At 36.3% G+C, this 14208-nt stretch overlaps 1 protein-coding gene across 5 annotated transcripts in view; it reads left to right on the forward strand.

Moving 5' to 3' along the window:
* LOC123864927 (protein vav) overlaps positions 1 to 14208 on the forward strand; it is a 32790-nt gene that overhangs the window by 794 nt on the left and 17788 nt on the right. For 2 of the 5 annotated variants that reach the window (XM_045905691.1, XM_045905692.1), the window contains exons 2-4: positions 1812 to 1987; positions 3644 to 3703; positions 4353 to 4530. In XM_045905691.1, coding sequence (XP_045761647.1) covers positions 1812 to 1987; positions 3644 to 3703; positions 4353 to 4530 — 414 coding nt within the window. Of the gene's footprint in view, positions 1 to 1811; positions 1988 to 3643; positions 3704 to 4352; positions 4531 to 13447; positions 13599 to 14208 lie in introns of those variants that run through there. The other 3 variants (XM_045905693.1, XM_045905696.1, XM_045905695.1) reach the window with 2 other exon arrangements.

A 14208-nucleotide genomic window follows, 5' to 3' on the forward strand; every position in this document is an offset into this window, starting at 1 on the left:
AACTAGAAAAATCTAGATTTTATATGCTCATATTGCTCATACATACTTGATAATGTATTAACAAATGTGTGTGTGTGTATACTGAACATAATATGAAAGAAATGTTTTAATATAAAGGGGAGGAAGTCCCTAAGTCACTGATTTATTATCAGTCAAGTACAGTTAGACAACCATTCATGTATGTGATATATTAATTATGCATGCGTGTTTCATACATGCAGGACCTCATTGTCATTGATGATTGAATTGAATATATTAAAGCTTCATTGTACTTATTATCTACATAGGAAACTGATGAATGAGCTACTTTATTTTATACTATATTTGTTATCTTATTAAATAGAGGTCTTATCTTTAAAGGTTCAGTTTTTGGAACTTAGCTGGTCGATAGCAAAAAGCCACATCAATTATCATAACGATCTTAATTTTGGTGATTGGCTGAATTTACAGTTTTCTTGGTACAACTATATTAGCCAATAGTAAGAGAGTGTTAGCCAATCAAAGGTTCATGATAGTTCGCTTCCTGGCTGATTCAATTTGAGAATTTGTAATTTCTAAATAGGCTACAGCCTTATGACAATCTATACTTATAATGGAAATCACTCATGATTGTTAAAACGCTAATTCTTAGTTATTGCCAAGTCTTATTTATATATGGTGTCTCAGTATGCTATCAATTTTCTAGAATGATAACTAATTGAGATTAGAATGTGAGCTAATTATTTTGTTATGGGCACAAAGTCTCGAAAGCCAAATGAGATAAGGAAATTGCAATTAAACAGTAGTTAAGTACTTACAAATAATTTTCTAATAATGCTTAGCAATGTTAAAAGTGTAAACGATACATATTTTTTATAATTACCAGGAACTTTGTATGTGAGGTGTTGAAAATATCCTACTGTCTATACTAATTACTTATATTTTATCTATGATTTTGCTTGAGTAAATATAGTTGGTGGATATGCAGTAGTAGTTGGAAGATATGTGGTGGTAGGCTTAGTAGTTAAGACATTGGCCTCTCATTCGAGAGCTCCTGATTCAATCCTGAGAACACACCTCTAACTTTTTGGAGTTTTAAGCTATAAATAAAACATATGACTTGCTTTAGGAGTAAAGGAAAGAGGAAACCTATATGATAGTTCAGAGTATGTGAAGTATGTGAAGTCTAGTATGCCCTAGGCAGCATGATGGCAGACCCATTTGCAGCAGTGGGTCAGTGATTGAGAGTACATATAAACAGGTGCTAAGACGTAGATGGCTTAGTATGCATGCTCTTGTCTCTACCATGTACAATGTACATTCGCTGTGTATGAGACATAGTATCCACAACTCCACACCATGTCTCATGTTTAGACTCCTCTGCCTTACTTTGTAGTTTGCACCACCAAATAGATTGATACACCAAAACTGTGATGATGTATGTAAGGCTGATTACTTTGGTATTAGTATACCTGTATACCGCGAACAAAATACGAAAGAAGCGAACTGCCGCCGTTATGCCAAAGTAAAAAAAAGATTAGTTCAGTTTAGTGTTAGTTTCTATACAGATTGCTGAGTTCCTTCACAACTCCCCAAATCTGATTATGGCCGGAGGGCCGATCGCAGATGGACTTATCGGAACGAAAAAAAAAATTGCTGAGTTCAGTTTAGTGTTAGTTTCTATAGAGGACTGCATTTGGGCTGCAAAATTGGAGCTGACACAACTGCATCACAACTGCCGACCAATGCCACTCTGCCGGTGGGCGTTGTGACTAAGTTTATTAAATAGGTTTTTGTGTAAATAATTTTTTTTGCATAAAACGTTGTTACAGTTCCTGTGCATGAGGAATATAAAGGTGTTCCTCCGAGCGTGCCACGAAGTGTTTGAGCTGCGAGAGACGGATCTGTTTGACCCATCCATGTTGTTTGACTTGTCCAACTTCCACCGAGTTCTGTGCACACTGGCCAAGCTCAGCCAGTGTCCCAAAGCCTTGGCTAAAAATATTCAGTAAGTATCCTTAGACTGCAATATGATGTTAAGTTGTTATTGCTTCTCAGCGGCTCTGTACTGCAGTTTAATATTCTGCAATAATTCTGGCAATGTGAATTTAGTGGAAAAAATTGGTCAAATAAGTGTCAGAACATGTATAAGGTAGCCATGTCAGTTGCTAAGTTGGGTATGCCACAGATAGTTCCACCTCCCACCATTATCAGAGATATTCAGTTGTTATGCAAACTACACGTGTCTGCAAAATTTAAACTTGTGTCTACAAAATTTAAACTCGTCGAATAATTAAAAGTACATAGTTGTAAAATCAGTTGTGTACCAATTTTGACTGAATGACAATACACAAACAAATCAAACTAGTAAAAGCTTTTAAGAAAGAACTTCCGTCACTTGCTCTGTATATAAACGTAGTTTGGTTCTCATTTCAACATTAACAAATCAAACATGGATGTAATTTTGTAGACACATTCTAGAAAAAATAAAAATACTCTAAACTGTTTTAAAATTACACGGTTTTAAAGATTTTTATGCAAAATCTTGAGACAGTGTGATTTTGAAACTGAATATTGTAACGCAAATCTGGAAAACCCAGACATAGATATTAGTTAATTTAATAGAATGTATGTATCTATTAAACATTGAGTTTAATTGGTTGGTATTCAAAGGAGAACCAATCTAAGTTTATTTGTAGTCTACACGGCCGGTCTTTTGACATACTTGTAGAATGGCGAGTAAAACTGCCGATTACAAATCTGCGCGTGCGATCTAGTGTGTTGCATAATTTAACTTATTCGTTAGCGGTAAGCTGGTAACATGTTAATGTTCACCGCAAATGCCTTTTCCTCAATTAAAGCAAAGAATTTAGAGGTTAATCTACTGCAATGGTTCTTTACGGTTAATTAAGAAAAATTCAACAATTTACCTGGCTGACTATTGTAAACTGTTGCATAAACAGTATGTTGCCTTTCTTTATTTTTTTGAATATAGATTCGAAAAAAGTGTTTCAACTGAAATCATTATAATTGCCAAAATAACTTGCATTAGTTATTGAATAAAAAAGCTCCTCCTTATGGCCGATTTACACCGATTGCGCTTGCAGCACGTACACGTAGACACTTGCGCGGTGACGCGCGTGAACCCGTAGACGTACCTGCACGCATTACGTCTACGTGAACGTTCACGCTACGCAAGCAGTATGCCATATTTCATACAGTTCCATACATTACAACGCAATGGTACGCGCTACGTCTACGCTTACGCAGCCTGTGTGAACGAGCTCTATCATTATGCTCTAAATACACAGCAGCAGCAGCTTTGTTATGGGGGTTATATTATAAAAGTGTCAGATAAATCCATACTTAATATTATAAACATAAATGTGAAAGTGTGTAGGTAACTGTTTACTTGTCTGTTACAATTTCCCGGCCAATCGCTTAATCGATTTTGCCGAAAGATACAGAGATAGCGTGCATCCCGAAGACAGACATAGGCATTTTTTTATCTTGAAAAATAAAAGAGTTTCCATGGGATTTTGGGAAAACTTAAACCTACACGAACAGAGTCTCGGGAGTCATCTAGTAAATAAATAAAATTATTGCAGTGGTAGAGGCTCTTGGTATCTACCTACCAAAAATAAAGTTTTGTTTTTCGTTTCAGGCCATTTTCTGCGAAAAGGACTCAATCGGAAGAGGACATATATAAAGATTTACAATCAGTGTAAGTATAATTTTTTGTTAAATTATTATTTTAAGTCACATATTTTTTGAACAGCCAAAAATAATAATTTTACATTACAAAAATCTCGTTAAATCCACTACAAGCAAAAGTATTTTCGAAAAGCGGGTTTTAAATGTAAACATAAATCTTTTAGCTTTCAAGAAAATAATTTAAATGCTCTGTATGTAAAAAGCATTCGAAAATTATCCAAAGTAGGCACCACTGAATTCTGGTCACCATTTGTGTTGTAACATAGATGTGGTAAGCTCGTAAAGACTTCAAAAATCACACGCCATTGTGAATTAGTTACTACATTACTCCAAGTTTCAACACTGTATCAGTGTATTAAATTGTAGTAACGCTTTGCTGAAATGAGACTGCATCGTCACCAGTTGAGATCGGAGTGAAGCACAGCTTTTTCTCGAATAAAATAACAGTTAAGTCAACGGGTGGATTCTGATAAAATCGCGCCTTCTTACGTTAACTCTACTTCACGAGCCATCTTTGTGAAATGGGTATACCCTAGGTATATCCCGTTCCATTTTGGCTTGTTAATAAGACACAGACTTGGGTTTGAATAAAAAAGTACTAGGCTCTCATAAAGTACCAGTAGTACAAAAGGACTCAAATGTATACCCCCTTATAATAGTGCGGCCCTCACAAACGAAGTTCCACCGCCATACGACGTGGTGGAATACGAAGAACACACGGACACGAACGAAGTGCCATGGATACAGTTCACGATACCCAGCGTCGCCTGCGAGGACCGAGTCGAGGAGATATACGAGGACCTCTGCTATGTCAAGTTCACCTCCGATATGCCTGAGGTGGAGATCTTTTTAGTTCGTCTTTACATAGGAACGTAACATCACCGTAATCCGTTACTATAGCTCATTTGATTCAAAATTGATATTTATATAGCTGACGCAGTGGTCCAAAGATCTTCTATTCGTCTACTAAACATATATTATGATCTTTTCATTGTTATAAAAAAATCGTACCTATAATTAAAAAAAATTAAAAAACACGACTGCCCTGCCAAAACAACAAACTAAAAAGTAATAATTTTAACATTAGAAAATGGCGCCATATCTAGTCAAAATATTGAATTAAAAAAAATATAGCCCGTGTAACTCTTGAACTAAGTACTTGTTCACGTTGGAAAGCGCGGGCGCGGCGGCGGGTGCGGGCCCGGAGGGTTCTAACGGTACCCCATATATGCATATATCCCACTTAGTTCAGCCAGTTAGAAGTTATGGTGGACTAAAGAAACTCACATACATATCCTGAAAACATTACACTCCTTTTCTTGGGCAGTCGTGTAATATGGCTATAGGTAATAGCGGCTAGGATTTACGTAATCTCATATATGTATGTATTTTGTTTTGGCGGTCAAAATATAATAACCGTATTATGCATTACGAATTACGATAATGTTACGGTCCTATACAACAGACGGACACGTTTAGAGGCCGCTCGCACGTTTCCGCTGTTTTGAAATATAAACATACAAAAAATCTGAAGAGTTTTGAATTCATTCTATTATTAGTATATGTAAATAGATTTGAAATAGATTACCGAACTCTTGAAGAGGGAAATCGGACTAACACATTCGTATAAACACATGTTTAAAGGATTTTATGCAATAACATATAAGAAAAGATTGAAATAACAGCGGAAATGTATTGTGGCTATAAAAGCAGTTGTAGAAAGCTAAAATGTGGAGGTACTCGTATCTGTCAAAAGTGAGGACTTTTAAAAGCATTCGTCCTATTCATCTTCATTATCGCATGGCATCTTTAATTTCAACACAGTTTTCCAATCTCTTTAGTCTGTAACTCTGTACATAAATACGTACCTATATGTGAAAGTTTATTAAGCAATAGCTTTTTAAAGTTTTCGGTTCGTATTTTATGTCAAACTTCTGGGAAACCTTGGAACATACCTTGTAGGTTGCAACTTTGCAAGCGACTGCGAAAGTCAAATAGGTACTTAACTAGTTTTGTCGTATGCAACTTTGCTTTCCGAAAATTTCATTTCCCTTCCAAATTATATAATTTCAAATCTGGTGCTTTAAAAACGGTTTTTAATCATCAACCGATAGACATCCCCTGCTGCATAATGCACGTAGGTCTCTTGTAGGGACTTCCACAAGGCACAGTCTTCAGTTGCCTGAATCTAGTGGCTTCCTGCGATTCGGTTGATCTCGTCAGTTCACCTAGTGGAAGGTCTACCAACAACACTACACTTTCCGGTATGCGGTCGCCATTCTACTACCTTGCGAGTTGCGACTCTAACGTCTACTTATCGGTTTTTCGAACTATGTGCTCTTTGCAACCTGTTTAGCTATATTACTCTCTGTTTCCTCAATTCTGATTTAATCATGTAGAGAAACTTCAAGCATCTCTCTCCATCATCCACTGAGTGAGATTTTGAGCTTTCTTATGATGCCCTTAAAAATAGTTATAGAAACTAAAATCTCCAAAGTTTGTTCTCTTTTTCCATATCGAAATAATCGAATTTTCATTTTCAAATCTACTATATTATTTGATTTTTTATTGTAAGCCTCAATAGCTCAACGGTTATAGGAGCGGACTGAAATCCGAAAGGTCGGCGGTTCAAACCCCACCCGTTGCACCCACTCCTATACCCACCCAATAGTGGGACAATAGTCGTACCCACTCCTAGCACAAGCTTAACGCTTAGTTGGAGGGGAAAGGGGAATGTTAATCAGAATTAAAAATGGCTAATATTTAAAAAAAAAAGATATCCATTTGATATCATATGTATAAATAGGTACCTATTCCCTATTCTCAATCTCATGATACCATTTGCGTCACGTAATTCTAAACGTGCCTACGCATTCCAATAATTCTTTATTTCTAAGAATATACGTCATTTGTTTCCCATCCTTTAGGAACGATATATGAATGCGCTATCGATTGTTAAATTGTTATCTTTCGCAGTACATTTAGTACTTTTCGGAATCTCAAATAAATAATATATGAGCAGATATCAAGATATTCGTGCAATCTATATCCCTTGCACTTGGTTCAAATTATTTACATTGTACAAATATGAAATACCGCACTATGACTTGCCTGCTATTCAAGGACAGACACTATAATTATATAAATTAAGATATTTTTTAAAATAGTAATGGTAAATTTTTTTGCTGGTTCTTTTCGTTGGACATTGGCTACTTTGAGTTTCACAAATTAAGATTATGCTCTTAAACATTGCTCTACAATAATTGCATTCTTTTCAATAATTTGTTACTATTGGCTAAATTAATGGTCCTACTACATACCTATACTACATACCTATAAAACAATTGAAAGAAAGATAACCAGCAGGATCTCGGTTATCTTAAAGATTGTTATCAGAGTTTGGTGTTAGATATACGTTTTCATATCGCGTAATTTGTAGTTTTGACAGAAGGCTTTTTAAAACGCCTAACTTTTGACAGATGGTTTCTCAATATAAAATGGAGTGGATTTTAAATTTTAATTACCAAAATGGCGAATTTATCATTTGATTAAGCTTTTTTTATTTTCATTATTAAGTACTTATGCTGGTATCATCTGCTTTTAGATGAGTGGTTTTTCTGGTTTTATTTGTACAAAGTGTAATTATTATTTCAAATCTGTATTATAGCCATTAGATATAATGTTTGTTTAGTAATTGTTTCATAGGTGGCCACATTGTTAGAGTAATTATTGCTTAATCTTCGAAAAAGTGCAGTGGTGTTAGGCTAAGTTCCATCCAACACAACACAATTTGGATAATGTAAGATGATACCGCACAAAAATATATTATAGGACGGTTTGGATTACTACATATTTATATTCGGCAGTAAGTATACGTCGAGCTTTAGAAAAAAATAATGATTTTGTAATTCTCAATCTGGATGTGTAATATTTAGTGACGGGTACTGTTTAACTTAAATCAAAAGCTGCCTTCAAATTGAAAGCACATTTTATGCGCGTTCGATACTAAGTACTTGCGGTGCTGTACGGTTCGGTGGTGAAACAGAAACTTGCAGGAATAGACCAATCAGATTGTTTACAAATGATATTGGCAAATGTTGTGACTCCTCGCTTCAATGGAAATGCATCCTTAGATTTTTCATATGCAAAGAGATATTCTAATGCATTATACTGTGGTCGGATAGAGAAAATACGTCGCGTACTCGTAAGTCGTAACGCACATTTCTAAAGTAGTAACATCTTCCCCATTTTACAAAGCGTCCTAAGATAATATTTACTCAACTCATAACATACTCACAAGCCACGTCTCGCGCCCAAAACTACTCTGGATTGTTTATGGATCGTTTTCCAGAACGGTACACCAACTGTTGGTTACCGTAAATGTTCATAATTATAAACACAGATGAAATGCAGTGTTGAACGATTAAGATGCCGAGTACGGAAAGCGAGATCATTTCCAAAAACTGCCGTAAGAAAAGTTTCTCTAGCACGCTCCCCGGCGCTTTCCATACAAACGTAGTTTAGTTCCCATTTGAATATTAACCAGTCAAACTCAATTAAATGTTATAGGCACGTTCTAGAAACAAATATCTGTGTCCGTAGTTTCCAGTTTTCTGTAAAATGTATAGTTTCAAATCTTTATGGGCCCAATGATTTGTAGTTGTAATTTATTTTTCAGTACGCCAATTTCAACGGTATCGTAAAGTTGAGTTTAGGTAATTATCGGAAAGACTTGATTCCATTCGACTCAGTCTATTGACAAGCGCCCTTAGGCAGCGTAGTGAGAAAAAGAATTGGAAATTACGCACGACATGGTCAGTATTGACAAAATATGCGCGATCAATCAGAAGAATACGGGTTTAAGAATGTAGAGACATTCTCGCGTAAAAACTATACTATATTTTCCAAGTAATGGCACAGAGCGTGACATGATCTTTTTGTTTGAAGACTTTCTAAAATACTTATACTCATGTGCTTTATGTACAGTAATATTGTTCGAAATAGATCTTCAAAGGAGATCATTCTAGCTCAGGGGTTCCCAACCTTTTTTTGTCTACTGCCCACTTTAAGAATAAATTATTTTTTAACGCCCCCCTTTTTAAACATACTTAAAAATCGCTAAGTACTTATAACTGATTATTGAAACGCAAATTTATAGTATTCGGACAGAGTATCTTTTATTGAAAATAAAACAAACATAATCAATTCTTATATAAAAACTAATGTGAAGGTTGAATCTGATGCTGTTCAATAAGTTTGTTGATATCTGGTTCCAATTTACTCAAAAACAGCCGCAAGTCGCCACGTTCGCTAACACGCAAACGATTTCTCTTTTTAGTAAGCAGCGTTGCCACGGCACTAAATCCACGTTCACACAAATATGACGATGGGAATGCTATCAAAAATCGTTGAACAATTGACCACAATCCAGGGTACAATTGCGGGATCGGTTTTTGTAGCCAAAATTCTTGATATCCATTTTTGAACTTGATTTTTATTTCTTCGTTGGTTGTCAATTCTATAAGTTCTTCTTCCGGCTGAGGCTCAGTCGGTGTCTAAGAGTCTTCCTAGCTAGGTAGATGAAATTATAAATCGACCCCAAAGCCCTACACAATGCCCCCTTTTTTTCTGGGTCTCTTACCGCCCCCCTTTAGGCCTGCAGCGCCCACAAGGGGGCGTTATCGCCCACGTTGGGAAAGACTGTTCTAGCTCCATACATTTTTGGGCCTTTTCTGAAAGTGCCGGCCAACGAAAAAAAATGGTACGGATCGTTAGAACTAGCCATTTGGAGTAATAGTTAATATGGCAGAAAAGTTGTAGGATTGCTCTGAACCAAGTTATACAAGGTCGAAGATTCGTCATTTTCATACATTTTATTGATTTCTAAAAGTGCTGGGAAACATAAAATAATGTTAGATATTGCTAGAACTAATGATTTGAAGCAATTGTCATTATGACCCGAAGGCTGTGGGGCCATTATATGTCGTGTTATACAAGTTATACAAAAAATTAATATACTTTGTATAATTAATTGTAACCGATTTTATGATTTTGTTACTGTTCTGATTGTTTTATACGAATTTGAATACACGTACAATTATTTTGACTCCCACGAAGTGCTGGATCAGCTGCAATGTGGACAAAATTCGTTTATACATACCTGGATTGTATGCGGCCTTGTAATACTAGGTGATCTCATCCAGCCATCTCCCAAACTTCTGCCACTGGGATATCTCCGGCGAGCTCTGTGATGAATACACCATTTGGTTATAAGTACTGTTCACCATAGTAACTACGGGCTTGCTTCAGTCGATAGCTGCCCAAAGCAACCTGCGTCGATTCTTCTGTGAATCTAGGAAAGTCATTGAACGGAGGATGTTGGCTTCCATAGCCTGGAAATGAGCTCTCCTTCTATTATAGTTACATATTGTTTTTGATAACAAGTTCTGCTGAACTGTTTTGCTCACTGGCCGTTCATGGATTACGTCAAGAAAATCACGTGCATGCACGTTGTTGTCTATCAGAACATGATAGCCGTTCAGCAATGCCGACAAAATCCTGAAATAATCGATCATGTTACTTAATGTCCGGTTACAAATCCTGAATAACCCTGAGTAAACAAAAATCTCTTCCAAAGCGGTCGTTAATCATTTACATTATCCAGCAGCAAATGGTAAAAAGTCTAGATTTATTGGCTTCGTCAGTAGTTAGCTGGGTTTTTACTGATGTTTTGTTACTGGCATTTGTGCCACATAACCGCACACCTCAAAAAAGAAAGATTACCTCAAGATTGTTTATGGTATCTCTAAAACCATGGACTAAGATAAGAATCCAGTAAAAATCTTCTATATCATTTAAGGTATCATTTAAAATCTAGGCATTGTAAGTTGCTGCAGCGTGTAGATTATTGTTCCATCGCAACAAATATAAAGGCTTTTAGTGGTTTCGGAACTTGTGGTTAGGGTAGGATTTTCACTGAAAAAAGTAATTAGTGCTTTTCTGAAGATATATGTACACGCCTGTATCTGTCTGTACATGCCCTTTATAGATAGCCTTTCTTTCTTGAGGCATGCGGTTATGTGACACAAATGCTAGAAACAAAATATTTAAATGAAACCCAGCTAATTACTGACCAAACCAATAAATCTAAGCCATTTGCCGCTGGATGGTGGAAGTGATGAACAATTTCTTTGAAAGAGATTTTTGTTTACTCAGGATTGATCAGAGTGACCGGGCATTAAGTAACGTGTTCGATTATTTCAGGATCGTGGTAACATCGCTAAACAGCTATCATGTTCTGATAGACAATAAAGTGATTTCCTTGACAAAATCCATGAACTGGTCAATGCGCAAAACAGTTTAGCAGAACTTGTTATCACATACAATAATTATAATAGAAGAAGAGCTCATAACCAGGCTATGGAAGCTGACATCCACCGTTCAATGACTTTCCTAGATTCACAGAAGAATCGAAGCTTTGGGCAGCTATCGACTGAAGCAAGCCCGTAGTTACTATGGTGAACAGTAATTATAACCAAATAGTGTATTCATCACAGAGCTCGCCGGAGATATCCCAGTGGCAGAAGTTTGGGAGATGGCTGGATGAGATCACCTAGTATTACAAGGCCGCATACAATCCAGGTATGTATAAACGAATTTTGTCCACATTGCAGCTGATCCAGCACTTCGTGGGAGTCAAAATAATTGTATGTGTAAGTATACAAATTCGTATAAAACAATCAGAACAGTAACAAAATCATAAAATCGGTTACAATTAATTATACAAAGTATATTAATTTTTTGAATAGCTTGTATAACACGACATATAATGGCCCCACAGCCTTCGGGTCATAATGACAATTGCTTCAAATCATTAGTTCTAGCAATATCTAACATTATTTTATGTTTCCCAGCACTTTTAGAAATCAATAAAATGTATGAAAATGACGAATCTTCGACCTTGTATAACTTGGTTCAGAGCAATCCTACAACTATTATGCCATATTAACTATTACTCCAAATGGCTAGTTCTAGCGATCCGTACCATTTTTTTTCGTTGGCCGGCACTTTCAGAAAAGGCCCAAAAATAATGATCTCCTTTGAGACTTTCTACGTCTTAGCTACTTTATCAGATTGTAATTTAATTTGCATAATTGCATGATTTGTAATTATAAAAAATTCGTATGTGAAATTTCAAGTTTTTGGACGTTCGATCTCTGTTATAGATTTTAATACAATCGGAACCGTTTGACATGTTGACAGCAAACTTTCGTTAACAAATTAGAGTTTTCCACGCCCCCGGAATCGCAGTTGATTGTTCATCGTGTTTGCGCACGCGACGTTTTCGCAAAACAAATCAATCGTATCGCAGAATTCAGAATAGAAGTGTTGTGATATCAAGAGATTGTCGCTGCACAGATGTTTCGTGAAACACCAGTGCGAGCGTCATAAATACTGATGTATTTTAATTATTTGCATAGGGCTGCTTTGATTGATAGATTTTTTCTCTCGTATTAATTTTATGACGATTCTCATGGAGTTGTTCAAAATCGGCAACACTTTTCTAACTCTGTTGTATACAATCTAATTTAAATAAAACTAAATTAACAGGTCTAAATCTAGTGCCATATCTTTCCGCCAGGATCATTATGAAAGGGATAGCGATATATTTAGACCTGTCATTTTAATTTAGCTTAGAGATTATGGACAATAGGCCACACTGACCGATATTTTAAACAGTAAACACCATTTCTATTACTTATTTAGAATTCTGAGATTCTTAGCGTCCAACATAGCATACATACGTTCCTACACGAAAGTCTTCTAGCCTGTAGCACAAGTAGTGGGTAAGTTAGTAATACGAGAGTATCGTACAGAGACATCCACGACTCAGTATTCGCAATCGTTCTATCTGTACTCGACTAATTGTACGATCAAACTAAGAACTTTATGGAAACCAGATGATGTAGTACCGATGTGACGTCACTTAGAGCGTGTGCGGAGCGTGTAAAAGTGAAACGGAGAAACAACTCGAAATCTGTAGGGTGCTTAATAATTCTACTGGTCCTGTAGACGCGTATTTGTGTCAAAATGAAATGACTGTGTTTTCTTATAAATAGTATTTTTGAACTTCTGCGACAAAACCTTAGTGTGTGCACAGTGTAACAGAAAGGACATCTTCAAATGTAATGTAATGTAACAATGTAGTGCTCATCGCCAATAGGTACTTTTGCCGTATCTAGTGTCTTTCAAACTTATCCGTACACAATTCCCTGCATAAAATACATAAAGGAAAATAATATGTGTGACATCATTTATCATTTTAATTTTCACGTCTTAAAATCGGCAAAAGAAACGGAGATTGATGTAGTCTACATCAATAATATTCTTGTTCTTATAGAGTCGATATAAAATTGAGTAGTGTGAAAAGTGCATATTGCACCTTATTTTTTTGCGATTATTATCAATAGTGTGTTCCTGCGTTAACTGTTTATGGTACCCCTGCGCAATAAAATAGAGAGAAAGTATCTAAAAATGGAATTCAGTTTCGTGGGCCTGAAAACAAATTACTATAATTTGTCGTGTCGGTATCTATAGTGTTAATTTTGATTAAACAACCGCGCGAAATCTTTTGAACTTTTTGCCTTTTTGTAGCGTCAATATGAAGTACATTGCGTGCATAGTGCACCTTATTTTTTGCGGTTATAGTCCGTAGTGTGTTTATACGCTAACTGTATATGGGACGCGTGCGCAGCGGTGGCGCGGTCGCGAGCCGGGAGGTCGGTGAGTACGCGAGCTACTGCGCGCGCATCCACGACGAAGAGATCTACCACGACCTCTGTGCAGTCAAGGGGCCCGTGCGCGAACCGCCCCAAGCCCCGCACCATCCCATCGCTTTCAGCACAGTATGCGTTTTGTTTTTTTTTAATTTACTTTTTTTTTTAATATAGGGCTTACCATGTACTTTTATCTATGATAAAGCTACACAATTCATGTCTTATTTATTCAAAAGAATGCATTTTACAAACCAAACGAAATTTCATGGTAAGCCCTTTCTGGTATTGGAAGTAAGAAGTGTTTTGGCAGTAATTCTGATACAGTTCGTGTTCAATTTATACTTAATTCGCGAAACGGTATCATCATACATCCATATATTAACATTTAAATCTCTTTGTTATTTTTTCCCCCTGGAAAGTAACGTAAAATACAATTCAATTTCCTAATTATTTCGATTTTTAATTACATATATTATAGCACCTGTTAGCCAGACAATCAGGCCGCGGTCTCGACAAAAGTGAGAGGCAACGGGAGCTTAGCGATAATGCAATAAGCATTTATTTATATTGATACCGTCCTGGGTGACAGCGGGGATGAAAGACGTGATGGCAACATATAAATGAATGCGTATTGTATCGTCGTTGCCTCGCCCACCTTATGGGCATATGAAAGAAGTATTCGAACATGTCCGTAAAAATGCATAGTGGCATGTATTAAAGGAACGTTATAATAAGCATT

This window comes from Maniola jurtina, chromosome 4 (genome assembly GCF_905333055.1).
Source record: "Maniola jurtina chromosome 4, ilManJurt1.1, whole genome shotgun sequence".
NCBI classification, from domain to species: domain Eukaryota; kingdom Metazoa; phylum Arthropoda; class Insecta; order Lepidoptera; family Nymphalidae; genus Maniola; species Maniola jurtina.